The 27,024-nt window shown below is 42.3% G+C and overlaps 1 protein-coding gene across 4 annotated transcripts in view; it reads left to right on the top strand.

Moving 5' to 3' along the window:
- The window catches only part of PHKA2 (phosphorylase kinase regulatory subunit alpha 2), a 215,231-nt gene that overhangs the window by 53,414 nt on the left and 134,793 nt on the right, over positions 1-27,024 (top strand). For all 4 annotated transcript variants that reach the window (XR_003857009.1, XM_029603350.1, XM_029603348.1 and 1 more), the window contains exons 7-9: positions 8,908-8,988; positions 13,576-13,674; positions 20,028-20,174. Coding sequence is in view for 3 of the 4 variants with exons in the window: in XM_029603350.1 (XP_029459210.1) it covers positions 8,908-8,988; positions 13,576-13,674; positions 20,028-20,174 (327 nt within the window). In the remaining variant the exon portion in view is untranslated. The remainder of the gene's footprint in view (positions 1-8,907; positions 8,989-13,575; positions 13,675-20,027; positions 20,175-27,024) is intronic.

Genomic DNA, 27,024 nt, shown 5'->3' with positions numbered 1-27,024 from the left:
GCAGCTCCTCGCGTCTTATTTTTTTCCTTAGCTTCATTCAGAAATTTCTTTTTCCTTTAATTTTCTTTAAAAAAATCCAAACATTTTTTCTAAATTCTTTTAATTTGGCAGGAGCTATTATTTTTTTTTTCTAGCTATGACTGAAAAGAAGCCTTCATGCTTTGAAAAGTGCTCAGCCTATTAAGAAGAAAATGTCCCTCGGAAGCATATATATAGTGTTTTTGCTCTCTGGGAGTGGACAATGATACTGCAAGTTGTTCAGTTAAACAGTGAGCCTTCGCCTGCAAAAATCTGTTCTCACTAGCCTTGTCGAATCTCAAACACTTGGGTGCTCAGAGGCCAACCAGGGGTTTGAGTAAAATAAAGCTGAAGGACACCCACTCTCTAACCCTTTCCTTACCTCAGAAAACAGGTAATAGCGAGAGAGCGAGAGCTGCAGACTGAGCAAGGCTGCTACATCTCGGCTCACTCGTTTTTTCAGTCCAGTGGATTTGACTGCTGGTCCTAAGAATGATGTCTGGGGCTTTCTTTTCAGAGGAAAAATAAAAGGCTCATCTGGAGACCATACTAGAGACCAGAGGCTGGCATCCTGGAAGTCTACCCTCTAATAGAGGCTGGACAGAAGGATGTGCTGTCAACACCAAGGAGTGTTGACTTTGGCGTGAGTGTTTGGGGCCGATGCCATGGAGCATCTGGCACGTCTATCCCAGTTCCTGTGTTCTCCAGACCTCTATCACATTATCTCATATAGGCGTTCCACATCAGTTACCGGGGCAGTCTATGAAAAAGATGTAGAATGTTTCAGGACTTTCTGGCTAAGCATCTAGTTAGGGCTTGTGATGAACTCCCTCTCTAGGGATACCCATTCCTCAATGCCTGTGTACATACCAGCGTGGACTTTTCCTCTCCCCGATCTTTATCTAAAGATGTCTCAGACCTTTTCTTGTGTTTTTTCAGGAGGAAACCAAGCCTACAGCTTCAATGCTAGACATCCTCCAATAGTGTAACATCCCTAAGGACACTGTGGCCATGCCAGTCCACCAGATTCTTAAGGAATTACAATTGAAAAATTGGGAGGTGCCATTCACTTCAGAGCTAGTAGCGAAGAGGCTGGAAGCCTCATCTGTACTGGGGTTTGATTATATTCGGCTGCCTCAGCAGTAAGTAGTGGTGGAGGTTGTCTTGTAAAAGGCAAAAAAAAAAAAAAGAAGAAACCATGCCTCAGCTCCACCAGGCAAGGACAAGCAGCTGCTAGATTCCTTTACTAAAAACCTATTCCATTCCATCATGCTATCAGCATGCATATTTTCCTATCAGCCTCTAATGGTGTATTATTTACACACTCTTCTGGAGAAGACACAGGAAAGCCTCCAAGAGGTTTCTGAGCTTTTCTCAGATACAAAATATCACAGCATCCTTACACTAATCTCTAAATAAATACTTTGTCCAAGCAACATATCACAAACTAGTTATGGTTCCCAGATAATCAGCTCTGTCCATAGGAGCACAGAGGGTGCCCTGGCTCAGAGTCTCAGGGCTCCTTCAAGATGTTCATGATTAGTTGGCCAATATGCCTTGCTTAGGTGACAGTCTATTCGGGGCTAAGGTCAGGAGCCATTATAGTACATTGCAAACCTTTTGCACTTACATGCAGGAGCAACAGCAGCCTGCAAAGTGTTTTCAGTTTCCTTTGCAGAAGGGACATTTCTTATTACCAGTGTAAGCACTAGATAGCACCTTTTTTTTATCAAGAGCCACTCACAACAAAAAAGCAGTGCCACATGATGGCAAGCCAAAAAAAACAGACTTGAACATGAAGCCAAATACTTCTTTTTGATTTGCTACAACTTGTGTCCCAGTCTCAAGGAAGGGCCCAGTGGATGGCAGATACATTTATTTCACTCATTTTTTGGACCCAGGTAATGTCAGACTCATGGGTCCATCACATAATGGTGGTTAGAGCAGCAGGCTAAGAACCAGGGAAGCCAGGGTTCAAATCCCATCGAGGCTCCTTGTGACCATGGGCAAGTTACTTCGTCCTCCAATGCTTCAGGTATAAACTTAGATTGTAAGCTCTCTGAGGACAGGGAGCTATCTGCAGTACCTGAATGTAACTCACTTTGAGCTACAAATGAAAAAAACGTGAGAGAAATCTAAGTAAAGCAGAAGTACAGACTAAGATTCAAAGAATTCCTGCCAAACAGACCTCCAAGGAAATGAACCCAGCAGGACTATGGGGTCTTCATAACAGAAATCTCTGCTATACTGAGCCAGAAAAAGTCTGGAAACCTGCATCCCTTTCTTTACCTCCGAGTCCTGAACAAATTCTTGTGCAGGGAAAAACTGAAAATGATTACCCTTCCCAGCACGTTAACGTTCCTGGAGAAGGGAGAGTGAATGTGCTCTCTATATTAGAAAGTCATGGGATAAGTCTCAGTGTCCTGTTGTGGATTGCCAACTTGTTAAAAGATAGAAAACAGAAAGCAGGGCTAAATGGTAAATTTTCCCAATGGAAAAAGATGATTAGTGGAGAGCCCCAGGATCTGTTCTGGGACCGATGCTTTTTAATATATTTATAAATGACCTGGAAATGGGAACAAAAAGTGAGGAGAAGAAATTTGCTGATAACACAAAAGTATTCAAAGTTGTCAAATCAGAAGAGGATTGTGAGAAATTGCAAGAGGACATTGCAGAACTGGGAGACTGGGCATGCAAATGGCAATTGAAATTTAGTATAGAGAATGCAAAGTGATGCACTTAGGGAAGAGTAATCCAAATTATAGCTACAAAATGCAAGGTTCGCAATGGAGTCACCACTGAGGAAGAGGATCTAAGTGTCATCGTTGAAAATATGTTGAAATCTGCTCAGTGTGCAGCAGCAGCCAAGAAAGCAAATAGAATACTAGGGATTATTAAGGATTATTAGGAAAGGAATGGAGAATAAGAATATAAGAACATGCCATACTGGGTCAGACCAAGGGTCCATCAAGCCCAGTATCCTGTTTCCAACAGTAGCCAATCCAGGCCATAAGAACCTAGCAAGTATCCAAAAAACTAACCCCCTCATTTATAAAAATACGCTAAGGCGTTTTCGCATGCGAAAAGCCCTGTTAACGCATGCGATAGGCCCTTACCGCATGTGAAAACGTTTTTAATGCATACGATAGCACCATATCATATGGTGCGATGCAAATCTGAAAAACAGGAGGAATAGGGATTGCCAGTCTGCGAAGTGCTATTGCATAGACTTAATGTTGATTTTAACTACACCTTTTTCAATAGCGTTAAGCCGTGCGATAGCTTGCGTTACAGTTTTATCATATTTCGCGATGTCTCTGAAAGGCCTGTTTTAGTAGATTTGAAGCTCGGGGGGGGGGGGGGGGGGGGGGGGGGGAGAGAGAGAAAGAGAGACACCAGCCATAATATGTACTCCCTAGATACGTATGTGTATCCCTACGGGGCCACTTGGACATTCAACGTGAGACTTACGAACAGAACAGTGGTCTCTTGTGAAGATTTGATGGCCTTCGGAGTGAGGAAACGCACCCAAAGATGAGATTTGGGCAATGTTCTCTCCACCTAGCTTGATGTTACCCAGGTAGAGAGTCCATCAAGTCCTCTGGGGATAGACCAATGTGATATCTCAGATGGAATGTCGGTATATAAAAATAAATAAAATAAATTATGACATTTTCCGTTTTATTCACCATTCCCTTTCTAATAATTCCCAACATTCTGTTTGCTTTTTTGACTGCAGCAGCAGCACACTGAACCGATGATTTCAATGTGTTATCCACTATGACGCCTAGATCTCTTTCTTGGGTGGTAGCTCCTAATATGGAACCTAACATTGTGTAACTATAGCATGGGTCATTTTTCCCTATATACATCACCTTGGACTTCTCCACATTAAATTTCATCTGCCATTTGGATGCCCAATTTTCCAGTCTCACAAGGTCTTCCTGCAATTTATCACAATCTGCTTGTGATTTAATTACTCTGAACAATTTTGTGTCATCTGAAAATTTGATTATCTCACTCGTCATATTTCTTTCCAGATCATTTATAAATATATTGAAAAGTACGGGTCCCATAACAGATCCCTGAGGCACTCCACTGCCCACTCCCTTCCATTGAGAAAATTGTCCATTTAATCCTACTTTCTGTTTCCTGTTTTTAGCCAGTTTGTAATCCACAAAAGGACATCGCCACCTATCCCATGACTTTTTACTTTTCCTAGAAGCCTCTCATGAGGAATTTTGTCAAACACCTTCTGAAAATCCAAATATACTACATCTACCGGTTCACCTTTATCTACATGTTTATTAACTCCTTCAAAAAAGTGAAGCAGATTTGTCAGGCAAGACTTGCCTTGGATAAAGCCATGCTGACTTTGTTCCATTAAACCATGTCTTTCTATATGTTCTGTGATTTTGATATTTAGAACACTTTCCACTATTTTTCCTGGCACTGAAGTCAGGCTAACCAGTCTGTAGTTTCCAGGATCACCCCTGGAGCCCTTTTTAAATATTGGGGTTACATTAACCACCCTCCAGTCTTCAGGTACAATAGATGATTTTAATGATAGGTTACAAATTTTTACTAATAGGTCTGAAATTTCATTTTTGAGTTCCTTCAGAACCCTGGGGTGTATACTATCCAGTTCAGGTGATTTACTACTCTTCAGTTTGTCAATGAGGCCTACCACATCTTCTAGGTTCACCGTGATTTGGTTCAGTCCATCTGAATCATTACCCATGAAAACCTTCTCTGATACGGGTATCTCCCCAACATCCTCTTCAGTAAACACTGTAGTAAAGAAATAATTTAATCTTTCCGCGATGGCCTTATCTTCTCTAATTGCCCCTTTAACCCCTCGATCATCTAACGATCCAACTGACTCCCTCACAGGCTTTCTGCTTCGGATATATTTAAAAACGTTTTTACTGTGAGTTTTTGCCTCTACGGCCAGAGAATATCATAATGCCTCTGTATCACTCCATGGTGCGAACTCATTTTGAGTACTATGTTCGGTTCTGGTCACCACATCTCAAGAAAGATATAGCAGAATTAGAAAAGGTACAGAGAAGGGTGATCAGGATGATAAAGGGGACAGAACAATTCCCCTATGAAGAAAGGCTAACGAGGTTAGGACTCTTCAGCATGGAGAAGAGACAGCTGAGGGGAGATATGATAGAGGTCTATAAAATAATGAGTGGAATGGAGCGAGTAAACGTTAATCAATTGTTTACTCTTTCAAAAAGTACAAAAACTGGGGGACACACAATGTAGTTACTAGGTAATACATTTAAAACTAATAAGAGAAATATTTTTTTACTCAACACATAATTAAGCTTTGGAATTCGTTGCCAGAGAATGTGGTGAAAGCTGCATTTAAGATAGAGTTGCAGAAATCCACTGCTTATTCTTGGTATAAGCAGCTTGGAATCTGTCTGTCCTTTGGGATCCTGCCAGGTACTTGTGATCTTGCTTGGCCACTATTGGAAACAGGATACTGAGCTTGTGGACCCTTGATCTCACCCAGTATGGCAAGCCTTATATTCTTATGTTAGATTTAAAGGACACCCATATACATACTCTAATTCATCCACCTAAAGAAAATTCCTGCATTTCTTAGTAGGGGACCATCATTTCCAATGCACAATCCTCCTTTGTGGCCTATCAGCAGTACAACTGATATTCACAAAGTGCCTGGTGATGGTGGATGCATATCTCAGAAGGCATGGAGCACTGTCTCATCATGGTCAACTCTGAGAAGTTCACAAGGAAGGCCTTGTGATTGATAATTAATCTCTAAGAAAGCCCGATATTCAAGAATTACAGAAAATTCCACCTGTCTCCAAATTGCCAACTAGAGTTTATAGGGGTAGTAATCAACTTGGAAAAGGCCAAGGTCTCCTTCCTCCATGACTGGATGAATAATACTCTAGAGTGGTTTTCAGTCTATACTTCAGCTTGACCATAACAGTAAGGGTCTTCCTTGGGATGTTGGCCCATATTGTCTCAATGGTTCATGAGGGCCAGAATGCACATGAGACAGTCTCAGTGATCCCTGTGTTTTCAGTGGAACCAGTATTCCCAAAGTCTTGGTCACAACATAAGCGTGATCAGAAAACTCAGAAGGTCCTTAGTAGTGTGGCTGGTCAGGGCTAATAACACAGTGGGACATAAATTTCAAATGCCACCACACCACATGATCCTTACAGCACATTTGTCTCTCCCGTAGGAGACATAGTTCAGCATCAGTCTGTTGGAATTCAGAGCAATTCAGCATATCCTATCCAACAGACCAGTGCTCATTCAAACAGGCAATCAAATAGCTATATTCTACTTAAATTAATTCGGCTAAAGGAGAGATCAGTTGCACTGTGTCGCACAGGGTGCCTTCTCCGTACCCTAGAGTCTGGGTGTTCTGTATGCTTATCTGCCGATACTGTGCTTATTCAGGATCCTAGTAAAGCTGAAGCAGGTCTGCAGAATTGTGGCCCTTATAGCCCCAATGTGGCCCAGGCAGGTGTGGCTTTTGCTACTCCTTCAGTCGTCTGTAGCAGGGCCAATTTTGCTCAGGTCATCACCAATGCAAATCTCTAAGCACTGGGGTGGTGGGAGGGAGGGTGCGCCTACATCCCAACATTTCAGCGCTAGCTCTGACAGCCTGGATGTTGAGAGCATGATATGCTCAGTGCCACAGTACTCCTAGCAACAGAAAACAATCCACTAGGAGTTCCTATAACTCAAAGTGGAAGAGATTCACAAATCTCCTCTAGTTAAACTTTAGCAATGTATATTTTACTATGAATACCTCAGAATGTTTCTGTAACACCACCCCCTATCCCCTACCTTCTGAATCCAACCCCGATTCAAAGTGCCTTTCTACAGTGGTACCTGTATATAGGGAGTGTCAGACTGACACTATACAGAGGTTCTCTCTCTCTCTCTCCTGCCAGCGCAGGAGCAATAAATTTATCACACCTTGCAGAAATTGCTGATGCAGGAGCAGGGTAATTAGCCTAACCACACCCCTTTTCTTACCATGGGTGCTATTTCCCCATATTTATAGCATTTTGATAAATCTAGGGGAAATTTGGGAGGAAACCAGTGGAAAACAGTGACTCTTTTTTTCTACTGATTGTCTACAAACACTGATAAATTCCCAGACAATAATAAAAAACTGGAAACAAAGACCCCTATGCATGACCTTTGCTTATATATGAAGAATTCATATTTTCACATACTTTTGGTCTCTGGCAAATTTACATAAAATCAACTTGTAATGGAATTAAATTACAGTGAAGAATTTGAAAAGGCTTTGTTTTAGTTAAGAAAATCAAATGATAACTAAGCCAGGAGGAAACAGGAATAAGACTGAACCGGAGAAAAGGAAACATCTTAATTACACCTCAAAAAACTTTTATCTTTTATTGACCCATCTGTCTACCCAGCTGAATATGTATATGAATTAGAGATGTGAATCATGTGATCGATCGTCTTAACGATCGATTTCGGCTGGGGGGGGGAGGGAATCGGATCGTCGCGGTTTTGTTTTTTTAAATATCGTGTAAATCATAAATCGGGGGAGGGCTTGAAAACCGGCACACTAAAACATCCCTAAAACCCACCCCGACCCTTTAAAATAAATCCCCCACCCTCCCGAACCCCCCCCCCAAAATGCCTTAAATTACCTGGGGTCCAGAGGGGGGGTCCCGGTGTGATCTTTTACTCTCCGGCCTCCGGTGCGTTGTAGAAATGGCCATTTTGTTTTTTGTCCCCCAACGTCAGGAGCGTAGGAGATCGCTCCCGGACCCCCGCTGGACCCCCAGGGACTTTTGGCCAGCTTGGGGGGGCCTCCTGACCCCCACAAGACTTGCCAAAAGTCCAGCGGGGGTCCGGGAATGACTTCCTGCACTCGAATCGTGTTGCCGTACGGCCGGCGCCATTTTGCCGTACGGCAATATGGCCAGCGCCATTTTGTACGGCAAAACGACGTCAGGAGCGTAGGAGATCGCTCCCGGACCCCCGCTGGACCCCCAGGGACTTTTGGCCAGCTTGGGGGGGCCTCCTGACCCCCACAAGACTTGCCAAAAGTCCAGCGGTGGTCCGGGAACGACCTCCTGCACTCGAATCGTGTTGCCGTATGGCCGGCGCCATTTTGCCGTACGGCACTATGGCCGGCGCCATTTTGCAAAATATGACATGTCATATGACAGGGCAAAGGTAGCACCGGCGCCATTTCTACAACGCACCGGAGGCCCGAGAATAAATGATCACACCGGGACCCCTCCTCTGGACCCCAGGTAATTTAAGACATTTGGGGGGGTTCGGGAGGGTGGGGGATTTATTTTAAAGGGTCGGGGTGGGTTTTAGGGATGTTTTAGTGTGCCGGTTTTCCCGCCCTCCCCCTTCCCCTCCCCCTTCCCCCGATTTACGATTTTTGACGATAAATCGGGGGAATTCCTATTAAATATCGCCTCTAACGATTTTTGACGATTTAAAATATATCGGACGATATTTTAAATCGTCAAAAAACGATTCACATCCCTAATATGTATATGTTAATCTGATAGGGTTCTACTATGCTTGCCTTTTAGACTTTACATGGAGGATGGGAAACTTGTACCAAGTCACTCATTGGGTGGAGGACAGGGGAAGTGAAGTACAGTGTTCAGGTGGATAGTTCTGTGCTTTAGTTACTACATCACACTGCTAGTCTATTTCAGTATAGACAGGTGGTGACATAGCATGCTGGGTAGACAAGTGAGCGTTTTGTTTAAAGACTCATATATTTACAACAAAATGACAGCATTTGATGTCATTCTGCAAGATACGTAAAGACACTATGATGTATATGTTAATTTTTCATCCAGTTTTTCTTTTTGTTTGGTTTAGGATTATGGAATGTGGGAACGTGGAGATAAAACCAACCAGGGAATACCTGAACTGAATGCAAGCTCTGTGGGAATGGCCAAAGTGAGAATGCTCTGCTGATCCTTTTCCTGCTTACGAGGAGGAACTTAGCAACTGCATGTTTTACTGCCTCCCCTGTCTTTGGTTGCTAATAGATTATGCAGAATATTATCTATGTACTAGCGTAGTTAATTATTCAGTGGATTGGTAAATGAAACAGTTGAATTAGTTAAGCAGCAATTTTAACCTTCTGTAACTATATCATAGTAGATAGAGGTCAGAAATGATGTGCTTTAATTTTCCATAGATTATAAATAACAAGTATGAAAAGAATTCTTATAAGCAAGGTGGGCAAGAAGGGTAGCTGTCCTGGGTGCCAAGCTGGGGGGGGTGCCACATCACTCTTTGGAGTCAGTATGTGAGTATGCAAGCCTGAAAGAGAAGAGGCACGCTATTTTGTCCAGTGCGTTTTAGGGATGTGCAGGATCAAAAAATGTGTTTTGGTTTGTCAGGTCTTTTCATCTGTCACAGTCATTCATCAGGTTGTTTGAAACAAGAAAAAAATATTTGTTTTTTGTTTTACATTAAAATCAATGGTGGAAGGCACCATTGACTTAAATTTAAAAGAAAAAACAGGCCGGTGCCCAGCCCAGGCCCAATTCCAGGAACTGGCCCAACGCCAGGACCCAGCCCAATCCCTGATCTCATTGCCAAGGCTCAGGCTTAGGCCTCGGTGCATTACTGAAGCCCAGGTCGGAGCGTAGGATTAGGTGCTATCTGGTAAGGAGGAAGGCACCCCAGTGATGTCGTTGAGGTGCATCCTGCCCCTGATCATTGGGAATTTTTGTTGACAGAAGAAGAAGCAAGACCTGCTGAATGCCTGGTCATGAGCCTCTGTGCCTAGGCCTGGGCCTTGCTGACAAGATGCGGCAATGGCCAGGGCTAGCCTAGGCTCAGGGACAAGCATTGGACCCTGGCCCCAGTGATGGGATCCAGCCTTGGGCCTGTGCCTTGGTGATGGAACCCAGCCTTAGCTGTGTCCTGATGTCAGGCCTGTGCCTAGGTCTGAGTGACAGGATCTGGCCTCAGCTAGGCCTAGGCGATGGGGCCCAGCCTCGGGCCTGGTCCCAGGGATGAGACTGAGCCAAGGCCTAGTCTAGCTGGTGACCTATTTTTTATGGATTTTGGGGTTTTTTAATGGACAAATACAAAAATACCCAAACATTTTTGGGTATTTTCATCTGAGGCTAATTTTCAGTTCATATCTTTCGTGCAAACTGAAAATGGACTCATTCATTGCATTTTGCCCATTTTTTTAAAACAAATGCACACCCCTAGTGTTTTTTTCCCTATAAAAACTATGAAAGTTTTGGATAGAATCGTAAGTTTTATGGGAAGACATTATTTTGGTTTCTAGCTTTTATATAGCTATACGTATCCTGAAAATTTGATTGCTGTAGATTGAATCTTTCAGGAGATAATGTATACTCAGACTTACAGACAAACAGGTCGATACAGTTATGCCGCGTTAGAAAGAGTGCGGCAGTGCCAGGCGCACCCTCGTTCCCCGCACGCACAGTTCTCTTCACCTACCGCTCGATACTCTCTTCAAATTGCATGCAAATGCATGCCGCGTCTGCGAAGCGTTAGGCGAAGGTTAGGCCCGCGCAACCCATTTTACTGTATAGAGCGCCTATACAGTATCCTGGGTGCGCGGGCCTAACGCTTCACGGCCACGCTGGTATATGTCATTTCAAATGTCATTTCAAATGACATTTGAAATGACAGGTACCAGGAAGTGGACAGTTATGTTCTCCGATGCTCGGCAAACTTTACCCCAGCCCCCGCTCACCTGCCCTGGCCGCGTCTGGTCTCCGGTGCAGCCCCAGTCCTGTCCCCTCCTCCCGAAGCAAAAAAAAAACAAAACCGAAAAAGTAGCAAGAGAGCGAGGGGAGAGACGGGCAATCCTAGGCTCGGGCCTGCTAGCCCCTTCTCCTCTCCTCCCGAAGCAGGGCGCGAAAAGCAGCCTTGCTCCGGGAGGAGGGGGGGGGGGGGGCAGTTTAAAGCGACGAAGCGACATCAGCGACGACCGTGGCTCCAGCCTCCAGCTATCAGATAGACGCATCGCACGTGGGAAAGCGGCCCCTATGCGTGCAATTGGCTGCTCAAGATGTGACGTCACATGCCGTGACGCCAAACGGCATGATGAATCCTGTGAAAAGAGGGGGCGGGCCTGCGAAAGCCCGCAACCTTCGCACCACGGCGGTGCAGTTTCGGTGGCCGCGGTGTGCCGGCTGCTGGCTTTCGCACCGAATAGCGCCACCATGAAAGGTGGCGCTATTCGGTGCGCTACTGCCGATGATAACGTTAGTAACATTATCGCCGGCAACGACGCCACCGCCGACTCCGCCCCCTCCCCGCCCCCCAATCTAATTTGCATGCTATCGCACGCGAAAACGGCCTTTTTGCATGCGATAAGCCTTTGGAAAATAACCCCCTAAGTTCTTTTCTTTATCTTTATTATTATTTCTGAATCGCCTGCTATCAAAATGCTGGGCAATGTAGAATCAATTATACATAATTGTAAAATTACATTAGAGATACATAGAATCTTAATTCACATTGAGCGGTCTATTTATTAAGCTGCAGTAATTGGTACCACAATTTTGTGAATCCATGGAATTTTTCACGGTGATAAAATACTGCTGGGAAAAATACCATGGTGATGTACTTCTTGCCCAGCTGTGCACAATTGTGGCCCCCATAGCTTGGGGGTCACCATCTTCTTCAAGAGCCCAGGTGATGTAAGGGAACCCCCCCCCCCTTTCAATGTGTAACCAATCCCCCCAGGGGTGCTGAGAGAACCCTTTGTTCCTACTCTTGAGGTAGGCAAAGTGCAAAGAAATGTTTTAGCAAGTTGAGGACCCTTGATTTAGGCCCTGTCCCATCCCCAAACCCCTCTCTTATAGTCAACAACCCCTCTCACAGAGCTCACCACTCCCATATCCACCCTAACCCGTCCACCCCCAGTTCCCCAGTCATTACCTCTCCCTGGTGGTCTAGTGGAGGCCAGAGTGTGCCCCCTATGGCTCCAAGCTCAGCACCGCCATGTGCAAAATGGTGCCAGCTGGCCACGGTATTACCTTTGCCCTATCATGTGGTAGGGGCAAAGGCTGGACCTTAGCCAGCAAGCACCATATTAAAACATGTTTGCCCCAAGCAGTAGGGAAGACTCCGGGCTCCAGTGGACCACCAGGGATACAGAGGTAATGAGTGTGGGCTGGTTGGAGTGGGCCAGAGGGGATGAACTCTGGGGGACTTTTGACAAAAAAGGGTAGAGGTGGGGCCCTTGCCCAGGGTCCCCAACTTGTTAAAACTTTGTATTTTTTTCATTTCAGCCACCTCAAGGGATGGTGGAAGGTGGGTGGCAGGGGGGTCTCTCAAGACCTCCCAGGGGATGGATACACTTAAGGGGGAGATTTCTCGGTCATTTGTTCCCTTTAAATGATGGGCCCAAGAGCATCGGGTTGTGTTATCATCTCGGTGCTCCCGAGGATGGGTTAGCTTCAGCTCCCGAGTGGTAGCTAATTTTCCTGAAAATAAAAGCTTGTGAATTTTCAGGTAAGTCGTGTTATTTTATTAGCATTAGCTCATTAACATACTCATGTTACGAGGGGGGGGGGGATGCAGAATAATGCATGGTATCGTTATCTCTGCAATAAGGCATTTATTGAATAGTAAACACTTAACACAGCTTAGTAAATGGTTCCCTGAGATAGTTGCACTTACCGGATGTTTCAGAGAACTTCTCTATTGTGTTTGATGCAGACATGGTGCAGATTTCAATTACAATTAATTGGGGGCTCTTAATAACCCACTTATTGGTCCATTCTATGCAAGGTGAAAGAAGAGAGGTTAGGGACTGAGAAATTTCACACTATTCTCCTAAATTTTTCCCTGATCTTAGATTCTTCCTTAAACAGACTTGTGTTTTGTTTTGTTTTTTTTAGAACAGAAGTAAAAATCTTTTTTATTTTTTGGTACAATCCCATAAATAACCTGCTAACTGTAATTTTATGTTTTATAGTGAGTAAAATACTTTGTAACTTGAAAAATTCATTAAGACTAGTACAGGGCTGGCCAACTTCGGTCCTTATCAATATCAAAAGATACACCTATGCCGCGAACTGCTGTACTAAACAAAAACAATCAAGAGTCGAGCTCTGTCGCTGGACAATTAAATAAACTTTTTAGTGAATAATGTGTGTTCTGGAATTATTTTAAATAAAGTAAATACCTACACTACCGATGGTAAAAAGTTTTTAATGATGTGTATAAATCTAAAAATGTTAAGTGGAGTCTGACTCCACTTAACATTTTTAGATTTATACACATCATTAAAAACTTTTTACCATCAACTTCGGTCCTTGACAGCCACAAACAGGCCAGGTTTTTAGGATATGCATGAGATAGATTTGCATGCACTGCCACCATTGTATGCAGATCTATCTCATACATATTCATTGTGGATATCCTGAAAACCTGGCCTGTATGTGGCTCTCGAGGACAGGAGTTGGCCACCCTTGGACTAGTATATCACACATGTAAGAAATATATGACAAAAATGTATGTTTTCTCTGTTTGCAAAAGGCTGCGCTGGAAGCAATTGATGAACTGGATCTATTTGGAGCTCATGGGGGACCAAAGTCGGTGATTCATGTCCTTCCTGATGAAGTTGAGCACTGCCAGGTGACATATTCTGCAGACATAACAGACTGCTCTGAGAGACTTCCCAGCTAATACTGAAGGCTGCATATTTTTTACAGGCCTGCAAAACTCAGTTTTATATCAGCTGAGTTTCTTTGGATGGCCATGAAAAACTGTGAGCATTTAATTATAGGTATTTTGCACCTGTCAAAAGAAGCCAAATGAACAGTGGCAAAATTGGGGTTTCAGCCTCCTTTCTACATGCAGACAAAGCTACAGTGCAGGATCCTGGGAAAAGTCTTAGCGCTTACATAGTCTGTCTTTGAGAAACAGACACAGATGGTGTTCCCTTCTGCTGGAGGAGGGCCTTGACTTCCTTTGACAATTAAAAAAAATATATTATATAAATGTCAGTAGTGGGATGCTCAAATATTGAGTTACAAATATTGGGACTGATGCAAACTGCTGAATGCAGTAAGCTAATGGTATACTAATGCATCGAGAGTTACAAAAAGTGCGCTGATTGCAAAATGTGCATACAAAACAAAGTTAAAATGCATGCTCAGCACAGGCTAAATCGCATTTTAACTCGGAGGAGCTGGGGGAGTCTCTTGGATATATGGTAGAAAAAAAAAGGAAACATCTAGCTGAAATTACCATTTTATTTCACCTAAGCAGCAATATTCCAAAAAACATTTGTTTTGCAAGGTTTGACAACTTCGCCGTCTTACTGCTGCCCACCAATTCAGATAAATGTGCATCTTTTGTACTGCTACTACTGAGTTTTAGTGAGAAAACTACATTAATTCCAGCAGCCACAAATACAATTGCAAAAACTACAGGAGGTCAATATTCAAAGCACGATAGCGCTATTTATCTGGATAAGCAGGACTTATGTGGTTGAGTAGCGGCAGCTAAATATGCTTGCATGTTCAGTGGTCGCCAGGTTAGCCATATAAATCCCTTATACGGCTAAAAAGGTAGATGCACAAAAAGTAGGCATGTAGTGGGCAGATCAGGGCGGGGCAAGTTAGTCATACAACTTATGCAGCTAACTGCCAATATTTGGACTTAGCCACATAAATTGTACGGCTAAGCTAGACATGCCATAGAGCAGGTCTAAACTTAGCCAATTAGACTCATATAGATAAGCGTTCAGTTATACATGCATATTCAGTGGTTTTGGATACATTGGAGGCTGGGGCTATAAATGGAGCAGTAAAAGGTTATATGGTAGGGATGGCCTACATTTGTCTGTGGCAGGAAAGAGGATGCTAAGTGAGAAATTCATATCATACATTATCAGGCATTTAAGCTAGAGAGCGGGGGTGGCAGGAGGTGGCCAGTGAAATTGGCAGGTCACCCCCAAGAAATACAGGAAGTGGGAAGAAAGAGTAACAAAATGAGTCACTCAAAAAAGCAGAAAAAGTGACTAGGAATAGCATCTGGAAAGCTATGACCACAAATGCTCATACAAGGCACAATACTGATAACTATGTGGTAAATTAATCTATAGTAGTGCAACAAACCACATATAAGCATAAAAGCCACTTGTACAATGAAAATAGCTGGAGATTGGCATTTAAACGCCAATCTCCAGCTAAGACACTGATATCAATAGCCCCTGATGAAGATACCGAAACACCCGTGTTGTCGGGCGTCGCAGAGCTGTTTTACGCTCTTGTGCTACATAAAAGGATAAGTGTCTTTCTAAGCTTTGTTTGGTGTTGGAGCAATACATATGTGTTTAACAAAGAAAAGGAAAAAAGAAAAAAAAGACATATATGCGCTCAATGTAGCATTAAAATATTTTTTGAGAAATATACTTAAAAATTAGGGAAAAAGTGGCTCATCATACTTGTATAAAGTGTTAATAAACCCTGTGATTAAACAAATAGAGCAGACCCCATTGTTACACTTTATCAATGTGAACAAATTGAAAAAAAACGCTTTTTGCTTCATATTTTCTGCTCATCTATGAGGGTTTAACACCTATTTTCATTGTACAAGTGGCTTTTATGCTTATATGTGGTGTGTTGCACAAATGCTCATAGTCTGGGAAAACAAATCCCAGATCTACAGGCCCTAATGATGGAGGTGGGCTTGGACATTGTTGTTGTGGAGACATGGTTCACTGATTCTCATGATTGGGATACGGCCATCCCAAGCTGTAACTTGTTTACGAAGGACAGGAAGGACAGAAAAGGTGGAGGAGTAACTCTTTTTGTCAAAAGAAATATCCAAGCAACTGAGGGGAAGATATTCAAAAGCCATGGAGATGGATAACTGGCTAACTCTGGCTGCACTGCAGGCAGGTCTAAAGTTAACTGGATATACCTATCCAGCTAACTTTAAGCTAGCTGGGTATATTCAGCGGCATGGTTGCCCTGTTGAATATCCTGGTTAAGTTAGCCAGATATGTCAATCCGGCTAACTTATCTCCGCACAGCAGCTGAATATGGACCCATGAATTGCAAGGGACCTGGAGTAGAGAAGAAGCATTATGGACCATCCTAAAAAGAAGATGGTGCTTCCATTTTTATTGGTGTGATCTACAGGTCCCCTTCTCAAACAGAAGAAATGGACAGAGATCTAATCGAAGACATCCAAAAGTTGGGAAAGAAGGGAGAAGTGTTGATCATTGAAGATTTTAATCTCCATATGTGGATTAGAGTATCCGTTCTGCGGAATCTACAAGAAATAGAGAGATAGTGGATGTCCTTCAAGGGGCTCTGCTCAAACAAATGTTAATGGAACCCACAAGGGAGGGTGTTATATTCAACCTAGTGCTCACTAATGGGGATAATGTCTCTAATGTCCTGGTAGGTGCCCAACTGAGCACCAGTGATCATCAGATGGTATGGTCTGATATTGCAAACAGGATACAGAGAAGTCACATGAAGACCTGAGTTTTGAATTTTACAAATACGGACTTTGTCAAAATGGGGATGTACCTGGAAGTCGAACTGAAGACTGGGAGAAAATGGGTGAAGTGGAACAACAGTGGCCATCTTTAAAAGGAGCTATTATAATGGCAACAAATCTATATGTTAGAAAAGTAAACAAAAGTAAGAGGAAAAAGAAACCAATCTGTTTCTCAAAGAAGAAGGCTGACAAAATAAAGGCAAAAAGAACAGCATTCAAGAAGTCTAAAGGATCCCAAAAAGAGGAACACAGGAAAGAATATCTAGTGAAGCTGAGGAAGACGAAGAAAGAAATCAGGAAAGCAAAAAATCAAGTGGAAGAAAGGATTGTCAAAGAGGTAAAGGGAGGTGACAAAATATTTTTCAGATATATCAGAGAAAGAAGGAAAGCCCAAAGTAGAATAGTGAAATTGAAAGGTGTCAAGGAGCAATGTATGGAGAGAGATGAAGAAATGGTGGAAATATTAAACAAATACTTCAGTTCAGTGTTCCCTCAAGAAGACCCTGGAGAAGGCCCATTGCTGGTTGACAAGGCTGTAGATAGGGATGGGGTTAGATGCAACTTCATTTTCAGAAGAAAATATATGGGATGAGCTAAATAAAATGAAAGTGGATAAGGATGAGGTACATCCCAGGATACTGAGGGAGCTCAGAGATGTTCTGTCGGGTCCACTGAAAGACCTGTTCAGTAGATCCCTGGAAACGGGAGTGGTGCTGCAGGAATGGAGAAGTGCGATTGTGATCCCTCTTCACAAGAGTGGTAGCAGAAAGGAGACCAGAAACTACAAACCGTCTGTGGTGGGAAAATTAATGGAGACTCTGCTGAAGTAAAGGATAGTGAACTATCTACAATCAGGCTTTCTGGATCTGAGGCAGCATGGATTCACTAGGGGAAGCTCTTAACAGACCAATGTTATTGATTTTTTTAATTGGGTGAAAAGAGAATTGGATCAAGGAAAAGCGCTCAATGTGATCTATTTGGATTTCAGCAAAGGTTTTGATATGGTTCCACAAAGGAGGCTTGTGAAGAAAATGAGAAGCTTGGGAGTGAGTGCCAAAGTGGTTGCATGGTTTACAAACTGGTTGACTGATAGGAGATAGCGTGTAATGGTAAATGGAACCTACTCTGAAGAGAGAACCATGTTAAGGGGAGTGCCACAGTGATCAGTTTTGGGACCGGTTCTGTTCAATATCTTTGTGAGTGACAAAGCGGAAGGGATAGAAGGTACAGTTTTTCTAATTGCAAATGATACTAAGATCTGCAACAGAGTGGACATGCCTGAAGGAGTAGAGAGAAAGAAAAGTAATGTAAGAAAGCTTGAAGAGCGATCAAAGATTTGGTAGTTGGAACTGAATGCCAAGAAGTGCAGAGTCATGCATTTGGGGTGTGGTAATATGAAAGAGCTGTATATAATGGGGAGTGAAATACTGATATGCATGGCAAAAGTGAGAGACCTTGAAATAATAGTATCTGGAGATCTTAAGATGGCAAAGCAATGTGACTAGTCGATAGCTAAAGCCAGAATGTTAGTCTGCATAGAAAGAGGAATAACCTGCAGGAAAAAGAAGGTGATAATGCTCTTTTACAGTACAGTACTGTACAGGTAAGGCCTGTACAGTACTGTACTGTACAGTACAGCTCTTTTACAGTACAGTACTCCAGGTAAGGCCTCTTGGTGAGGCCTTACCTGGAGTACTGTGTTCAGTTCTGGAGACCGTATCTCAAAAAGGATAGAGACAGGATGGAGGCAGTCCAGAGAAGGGTGACCAAAATGGTGGGTTCTGTATCGGAAAACATATTAGGAGAGGCTAAAGGATCTATATGTGTACCCCAGAAGAGAAGAGGTGCAGGGAAGATATGATACAGACCTTCAGATACCTGAAAGGTTTTAATGATTCCCAAACTTCAAACCTTTTCTGTTAAAAAGGAATCAGAATTAGGAGTCACAAAATGAAACTCCAGGGGGGACAGCTCAGAACCATCATCAGTAAATATTTCTTCATGGAGAGGGTGGTGGATGCTTCAAATGTCCTTCCGGAGGAGCTGGTGAAGAAAAAAATAGTCAGTGAATTCAAAGGGGCATGGGATAAACACTGTGGATCCCTAAAGGCTAGAGGACGCAAATGAAGAAGAGGGTGATAGGGGTAACCTGCACAGAGCGGCAGTTACTACCCTTAACAGAAGGGATAGGTTATTACCCTCAATCAATAGCCTTGATGCTTTTGATGCAACTGCAACATCGCTTCCTGCTTTGACAACCGGGGGTTGGGGGGGAGGGGGGGAAGGGAATTGGATACAGACAACAACCAAAATGGGCCATGACCTTTACAGTCTGGGGTACTGACATGCAGACATAAGGGAAAAGGCTTCTACAGCCAAGTCCCAAAGCAAAGAATGTCATGTAGCATTGTCTGAATTAATCAAGTTGGCTCCTCACCCAATAAAAATGTTGCTAGCAGTAATTTATGAATTTGACAATTGCTTGGTTTTGATTGTTTGTAAATACTACTACTCTTATAATAAGACTTGGGGGTAATTGCACGGACCTGCAGTTACTACCCTTGAGAGAAACATGGGGGGTATCCTTCATGGAGCAGCAGATACTACCATAAGAAGCTTGCTAGGCAAACTTAATGGGCCATCTGATCCTTTTCTGCCATCATTACAATGTTACTTTGGCATAGCTGTGCTACTGAATATACATCGTAACTTAGCCAGATAGGTTAATGGGTTAAGTTACTTAACTGTCCAGTTTTGAATTTTGACCCCCTGAAATTTTCAGGAAAAGTTAATTTTAAGTAGAGGATTTTGCTTTGAAAAAAAGGGAACAGATAGGATTTGTCTTGCTGGCTGAAATCCCCAAAATGAGGGTGCTGCAGAGAGGAGAGACAATCCTTCAGTCTAAGCTAAATCTTCCCTTTAATTGGTGCAAGTGTAAAGAAACATGTTGAGACCGGATCTAGGCATAACTACTGTATTTCAGTTTTATAGAGGAATTCAGATCCCTTTAGTTGTGTTTGGTATATCTGAGAACTTGATGACACTCTCAAGCTGCACTTGTGCTGAGTATCCACGTTTACTGTTGCTTAAGATGTAACTGGTGGGATGGGGGAGGTTGGGACAGAGAGGAAAGAAATATTGAGGAGAGGAATCTTTTTGACCATTTTGTGAAATATTGACCAACTGAACACTTCTGAAGAGCCCCTTTACAAAGTAGGCTAGACACCTTTCCTGCAGCTCTCAGCCCAAACACGTTTTTATGCTCAAAAAAACAAGCTTTTTCTGCATGTAAAATACCAATTTGAGGTCCCTGTGCCAAACTTGTGCTTCTGCCCAAGATTATAACTAGCGCAGAAAACTTGGAGTAAGACAGTTCCACCAGTTTTAGCAATGTATTCATTATCTTCCTAAATCTTGTCATCTTTAAATGCTTCTTTAGCAGCTATTTGTTTTTTCTTGTGATTTTTCAGTCTATTCTCAATTCCATGCTGCCAAGGGCTTCCACCTCAAAAGAAATTGATGCCGGCCTTCTTTCTATTATATCATATCCTGCCTTTGCAGTGGAGGACATGAATCTGGTTAATGAGACCAAAGATGAAATCATCACCAAACTGCAAGTAAGGGAGGATTTCTTTTTACCATTTATTTCTGTGAGCAAGCTCAGATCAGATCTTATTTTGGTTCAGTTATCACTGTCCTTCCTGCCTATGTACCCTGTAATGGAGTCATGTTAATAGCCAGAACTGCTGTTGATCAAAATAACGAATGTCCCGTCATGAAACATTTAACAAATCTTGGAAATCCTGAGAGATAAATAAGAACTCTTCTTGTTGTTGCTATTCACATTTTCTTGTAACATTTTCACCTACTGGGTGAGGTTTCTAACCTCCATTTTAGATGTTTCTTAGCTAGGCCAAGCCATTTTTATTTCAGAATATCTCAAGAACTATATGCCACGCAAACAACTTACTTTACACAAACGCCCATAGGACATTTATGTAACAAAACCACACAGAGAAATTATCCAGGATTGCAAATTATATGTAGTGAAACACATGAGGCAGCTGGTGTGCCTTTTACTTCCTGTGCTGCTGCAGGTTTGAGGTGCTGTAGCTATTTGTCTCTTATAACAACTAGTAATCCCAAATTTGAACCAGAAAATTAGGGTTTAAAATTCAAACTGTTTTTAATTTAATACAGTCTTTCTAGTGTATTTTCTCTTCTGAAAGGATAAGTAATAAATATAGGGGATAAGTTTTCACGAACTCACCCAGAGTCTTACAGTATGCGCACACTCATGTAGATTCCCTCTGAGAATGTGCAAAAGGCACGTGTGTATAAAATGTCCATGTAGTTTGGACCTGCCTTTTCTGCTAGCTCTGGGATAGAGTAAAACAAGGCATGTCCAATTGAAAATTGCAATTGTATGCATTTTGTTTACTCCCAGATCTAAACGCTCCCCTAGGAGCACCTTTTTATCTGGCTAAAAGGACAATCATTGTGAAAGCCCCACATGTATTTTCAGCTGCTCCCAGAGCTGCAATTTTCCTCCTTGAAGGCCTTAACCGTGCAATTGCTTACTTCCTCTGCACTCAGGCCCGCCAATCCACACAAGTGGGTTATACACCTCTACCAGTGATGGAGACGGAGTAAAGCTGATGTCACGGTCATATAGCCTTGCCCCAACATCAGCCCACCAGTATCCGCAGATGGTGGACATGCATTTCCCTACTGGGGATTGCTTGTAGTAAAAAAAAAAAAAAAAGAGGAAAATTAAGACAGTTTTTCTATTGGCAGTCTGCTCAGCTTGTTGGGTTTCCGAGCTGCAGGCTCTTTCTTGCAGTGAGCCGTTTCTGCATGTGACTCTTGGGGTGGTGCAGCTTCGGACTGTACCTTCCTTTTTGCCAAAAGTGGTTTCGGCACTTTGCATTTGAATCAGTCTATTTCCCTGCTCACACTGGACAGGGATAGGGATGAGAGTGAATATTATCTCTTGCATGCCTTGGATGTCAGGCAGCATTTGATGCAGTACTTGGAGGTAAATAAACCTGTCAGAAAGTCTGATGGACTGTTTGTGCTCCATGTTGGAGGTAAACAGGGTGAGCTGGCGATGCGGGTTATTGTAGCCCATTGGGTTAAGGAAGTCATCACAGCCACCTATGTGGGTGCTGAGATTCCTTTGCCTAGGCAAGTTAGAGCACATTCCACTAGGCTCAGACCATATCGTGGGCGGAGCTTTGATTGTTGTCTCCTGGCAAGATTTGTTGAGCAGCGATGTGGTCCTCCTTACATATCTTTTCCAGGCATTACCACTTGGACATTTGGGCTCAGGAGGACGCCGCCTTCGCATGTGTGGTGTTGACTGGACCGCGGGCAGCCTCCCACCCTGTTCGGGAGTAGCTTTGTTACATCTAACTTGTGTGGATTGGCCTGCCTGAGTGCAGAGGAAGGAGAAATGACTACCTGATAATTTCCTTTCCTTGAAGGAAGGCAGGCCAATCCACAACCCGCCCTTGGCTGCTGTCTTGCTTTTACTTCGTCCTTTAGGTACAAACAATGCAGAGTGTTGTATCTGTAACTTATTGGAGGATTCGTAAGTGTCATAACTAGCCCCCTCAGTTTAGGGAATGCTAGTTCTTTTGCTGAGTTCAGTATTTCCAATTGGTTGGAAGCATGAGTTAATCATAAAAGTCTCATTCGGAGGCTTGTAGAAATTGGATTAAGCGGCAAAACATTTCAATGGTTAACCTCATATTTGAATAATAGATCTTACCAGGTCAACATCAACAATTTTTCATCTGATACTATTAGACTCGAAACTGGAGTACCACAAGGCTCTTCCCTATCAGCAACACTCTTTACCATATATATGATCCCTCTTTGTCACCTTTTCTCTGGACTAGGTTTAAATTACTACATTTATGCTGACATTCAGATCATCATCTCAGTCACAGACACATTGGAAAAAACATTTAAAATCACAGCCATGTACCTCAATGTCATTAAAAAGCTATTAACACAAATGAAACTTAGTATAAACATTGACAAAACCGAAATCGTCCTGCTTGAAAGGAAAACATCTTCGCCTGAGCAAAATCTTTAAACTCCCTTATGAAAACTGCTTAATTAATCTTGGAACCAAAGTGCTTGATCTCGGTGTATGGATTGACCCAGAACTTAACTTTAAAAAACATGTTGCAATTAAAACTAAAAATGGCTATAGTAAATTATTAATGTTAAGATGACTAAAACTTTTATTAAACCCAAAAGACTTTAGAACTGTTTTACAAGCTTTAATATTTACAGGTACTGAGTACTATAACTCTCTGCTTCTCGGTCTGCACCAGTCAACGATTTGGCCTCTACAGATATTACAAAACTCAGCAGCCAGATTATTAACCGGTTCGCGAAAGCATGATCACATTACCCCAATATTGAAAGATCTGCATTGGCTACCCATTGAAAAATGAATTCAATACAAAACATTATGTACATAAAGCAATTCATGGAGAGCAGGTAGAATGGTTAAAACGCCACCATTCGGCTCCTCACACCGCAGCGAAATTTAAGATCAAATAAAGGGCTACTCTCAATACCATCAGTTTCCTCAGTGAGACTGACCTCAGTCAGAGGAAGAGCAATATCCTTCGCAGGTCCCAAACTATGGAATGTGCTTCCAGTGGAACTAAGGCTAGAAACTAATCTTAAATCATTTAGAAAAAACATGGTTATTTAATCAGGCTTTTTTTTTTAATTTATATTAATTTTTTCAATTGCATTACAAACCAAACAATTGAACAACATATATTGAGCGTTAATAAACAGTGGCATACAACTTAACATTGTAAACATTGTGTGCATTTCCTTTGTATCATGAACATTGTATTGTTTTAATTTGTTTGATAGTTCCCCTGCCCCCCCATTCCCATGCTCATCTCCCCTGTTCCTCTCATACATCTGGTATCTTTACAAATCACTGCTTGACAACTATGGTACTGAAAACTGGAACTCTCTTCACAACATGCATGAGTGTCCGCTGGGTATTCAGTTGCCTTGTCAAATGGATACACACCACTAAATTCCATCAGAAACGCCAAGTAGTTCATTAGAAGCCACGGAATTACATGATGTAGAGTATATTGCATTATATAACAAAGAAGGCTCCTATGGGAATCTTGGAAAAGATTTAACCCCTATTTCCTTCCTCCCTCTACATGATATCCATGATAGACAGCTGCTCCACTACCCTTTGTTATGAATGTCTATTTTTCCAAGGGGGGAAGAACCAGGCGTCTTAGTCTAGACCTGTATTGCCACCACTGCACAGTGATTGCCAAACTTTAAAGTGAGTCGCTACTCTGTTGTGCTTTAGCGCTGTCAGGTAATCGAGACGTCTATGAATCTGTAATTTGGCCTCTACTTCCCGCAAAGTAGGTAGAGCCGTAGATTTCCAGCGCTGCACAATTAGTGTGAGACGCTATCATTATATACATACATAACTTCTGTTGGCAAATATTTAATTCTTCAATAGGAGCATTAAGTAAGACGGACAAAGGAGTTAAGGATAACGACACCTGAAATAGATTATTAATCCATTGCATAAGTGCTTGCCAAAAGGGGTAAATCTGTGCACAATTCCATCAAATATGGAAGAAGGTACCATTAGTTCCACATCCTCTCCAGCACTTGGGGGATCGGTTAGGAAATATCCTATGTAATCTTTCAGGATCTAGATGCCATCTGTATAATAATTTGTAGCTATTGTCTTGCATTCGTGCTGAGATAGAACACTTACTTATTCTCTGAAAAATGACTTTCCATAACTGAGGTGTAAGTGGCTCTCCCAGATCTGATTCCTACTTCAATATATGACTGAATTGGGAATCATCAGGTACATTAAGTAGGTGGTATAATTTGGATACTCCTTTGGTTTGTGTGTCTGCTGTGAGACACATGTTCTCAAAGAGAGAACGTGTCCCTCTGAGCTTCTGTTGGTGATCAGTTGTTTGGAGAAAATGCCTGATTTGAGCATATTCTAAAAAACTAGCCTGTGGTAGTGAGTAAAGTTCCAATAACTGGCTCAAAGGTAATATCTCTCCTCTTTGGAAGATGTGTCCAATAGTGGTAATACCTGCCAGTCGCCAGGCTTGAAACGTCTTAGACTGGTATCCTATAGCAAAATCCGTATTTTGATACAAATAGGATTGATAGTGGTAAGGGAATGACCACATACAACTGCTTTTTCCATTTATCCCAAATCGTTAAGGTGGTCTTTTGCGACCAAGGGGTACAATTTATATGCCGCCAAGTATGTCAGTCAGTTACAGCTTTAATTTGAGCTGCAGCATAATAGATTTGCAAATTCGGCATTCCCAATCCATCCTGTCGTTTGTCTTGATATAATACCCACCTTGCTACTCTGGGGGGCCGATGGTGCCAAATGAAATACATTTTCTTTTGTGTTCTCCTCATAAATGCTGGTGGTAGCATCATGGGTAGAGTAGTGAACAAATATAAGAACCGTGTTAAGACATTCATTTTAATTATGGCAATGCGCCCTAGCTAAGTAAATGCTCCCTTATGCCATTTGTCTAAATCTTTGTCTATATGTTTCGATAAAGGGACACAATTAAGGTCATAAAGCTCATGTAGATTCGAATTAATGTGAATTTCCAGATATTTAAGGGACTTTTTGGCCCACCTAAAAGGAAAGGACTGAGTAATGTTTTGGACATCTTGATGACCTAAATTTATATTCAGTAGTTCGGATTTGTCAAAGTTTACCCTGAACCCTGAGACACTGCTGAATAATGTTAGTTCCTTCTGAACTCCTTTTAATAACCGACTAGGATTCGCTAGCATAAACATAATATCGTCTGCAAATAAATACAGTTTATAGTTACATTCCCCTAGTGAGATCCCTTTTATGAGAGAAGATCCTCGAACCCTTGTTGCCAGAGGTTCCAGAAAAAGGGCAAACATTAGTGGGGAAAGTGGGCACCCTTATCGAGTCCCTGTGCCATTATCAAACCACTCCCCATATCTGCCATTGACCTTGACCATAGCTTGTGGTTTCTTATATAGCTAAGAGATCCATCGGAGAAAAAAAGGGCCGAAATTCATTTTAAGCAAAGTTTGAAATAAAAAAGGCCAATGGACCATGTCAAATGCCTTTTCGGCATCAATAGAATGTTTTCCCGCTTAGCCCACCATACAAGATCAAGGATCTTTCTCACATTGTCTGCCACCATTCGTTGAGGCACGAATCCCACCTGATCTGAGTGTACTGGGAAGGGGAGATATTTATTTAATCTCAGAGCTAATATCCTAGCCAGTAGTTTTAGGTCTTGATTAATCAGGGATATCGGCCTGTAGGATCCACATAAGGCTGGATCTCTACCAGGCTTAGGTAGCACTGTGATGCTTGCCATATTAGATTGAGCATAAAGTGTTCCTCCATCACGAATATAATTGAATAAGTTCACTAGGGGGGTAGTCAAGCTTTCCGCCAGCACTTTATAGTACTCTCTAGGGAGCCCGCCAAGCCGGGTGATTTGCCATTTTTAAGAGATTTAATCGCCAAGATCACTTCCCCTGCAGTGATAGGGAGATCTAAGGCTTGATAGTGGTCAGGTAGTCCATAATGTTTGCATCCTGAATTTGAGTATTAGGGCTATACAGGGAGGCATAAAAAGGCTGTGAAGCAGTGTCTAATATTCGTAGGATCCATGATAATCTTATCAGCGGTATCCTTTATTTTTATAATAATACTTTGTGCCTGTTTATCCTTCAGTTGTTGTGCCAAAAGTTTTCCGGACTTATCACTACCCTCAAAGTACCTCTGTTTAAAACTTTCTAGGTTATGGGCAATTAAATTATCATCTAAAGTACTTAATTTGAATCTTGCCTCTAAAAGCTGTTTGGAGACTCTATCAGATTGATTTTGAAAATGCTTTTTGGAAAGGGAGTCAATTTCACTCAGCAGGGTGAGGCGTAGGCGCTGCCTTTCCTTCTTATCAGCCACAGCTTTGGCAATACAATGGCCCCTTATTACAGCTTTAGAACATTCCCAAAGACAACTTTCGGAGACAACTGTGTTGTTATTATGTTGATAATAATCACTTAAATGGGCTGCCAATTTTTGTACAAATGTTTTTTGTTTAAGAAGTGATGTATTAAGACGCTAAAAGAGTTGACCCCTATTACCACTCTGAATGTTAATATCTACCCATACCAATCCATGATCAGACCAGGTGATTGGCTCGATCTCGCTTTGTTTAACTTGAGAGATTAAGCAGTTAAGCAGGTCTATATGAGTATAAGAATTATGTGGTTTAGAGTAGAATGTGTATCCCTGATTAATCAGGGATATCGGCCTGTAGGATCCGCATAAGGTTGGGTCTCTACCAGGCTTAGGTAGCACTGTGATGCCTGCCGTATTAGATTGAGTGGGATTACATTGGCGCC

The sequence above is a fragment of the Rhinatrema bivittatum genome, chromosome 5 (genome assembly GCF_901001135.1).
Source record: "Rhinatrema bivittatum chromosome 5, aRhiBiv1.1, whole genome shotgun sequence".
In the NCBI taxonomy this organism is placed as follows: domain Eukaryota; kingdom Metazoa; phylum Chordata; class Amphibia; order Gymnophiona; family Rhinatrematidae; genus Rhinatrema; species Rhinatrema bivittatum.
Note: the sequence above shows the minus strand (reverse complement) of the source record. Positions and strands in the feature narration are given on the sequence as shown.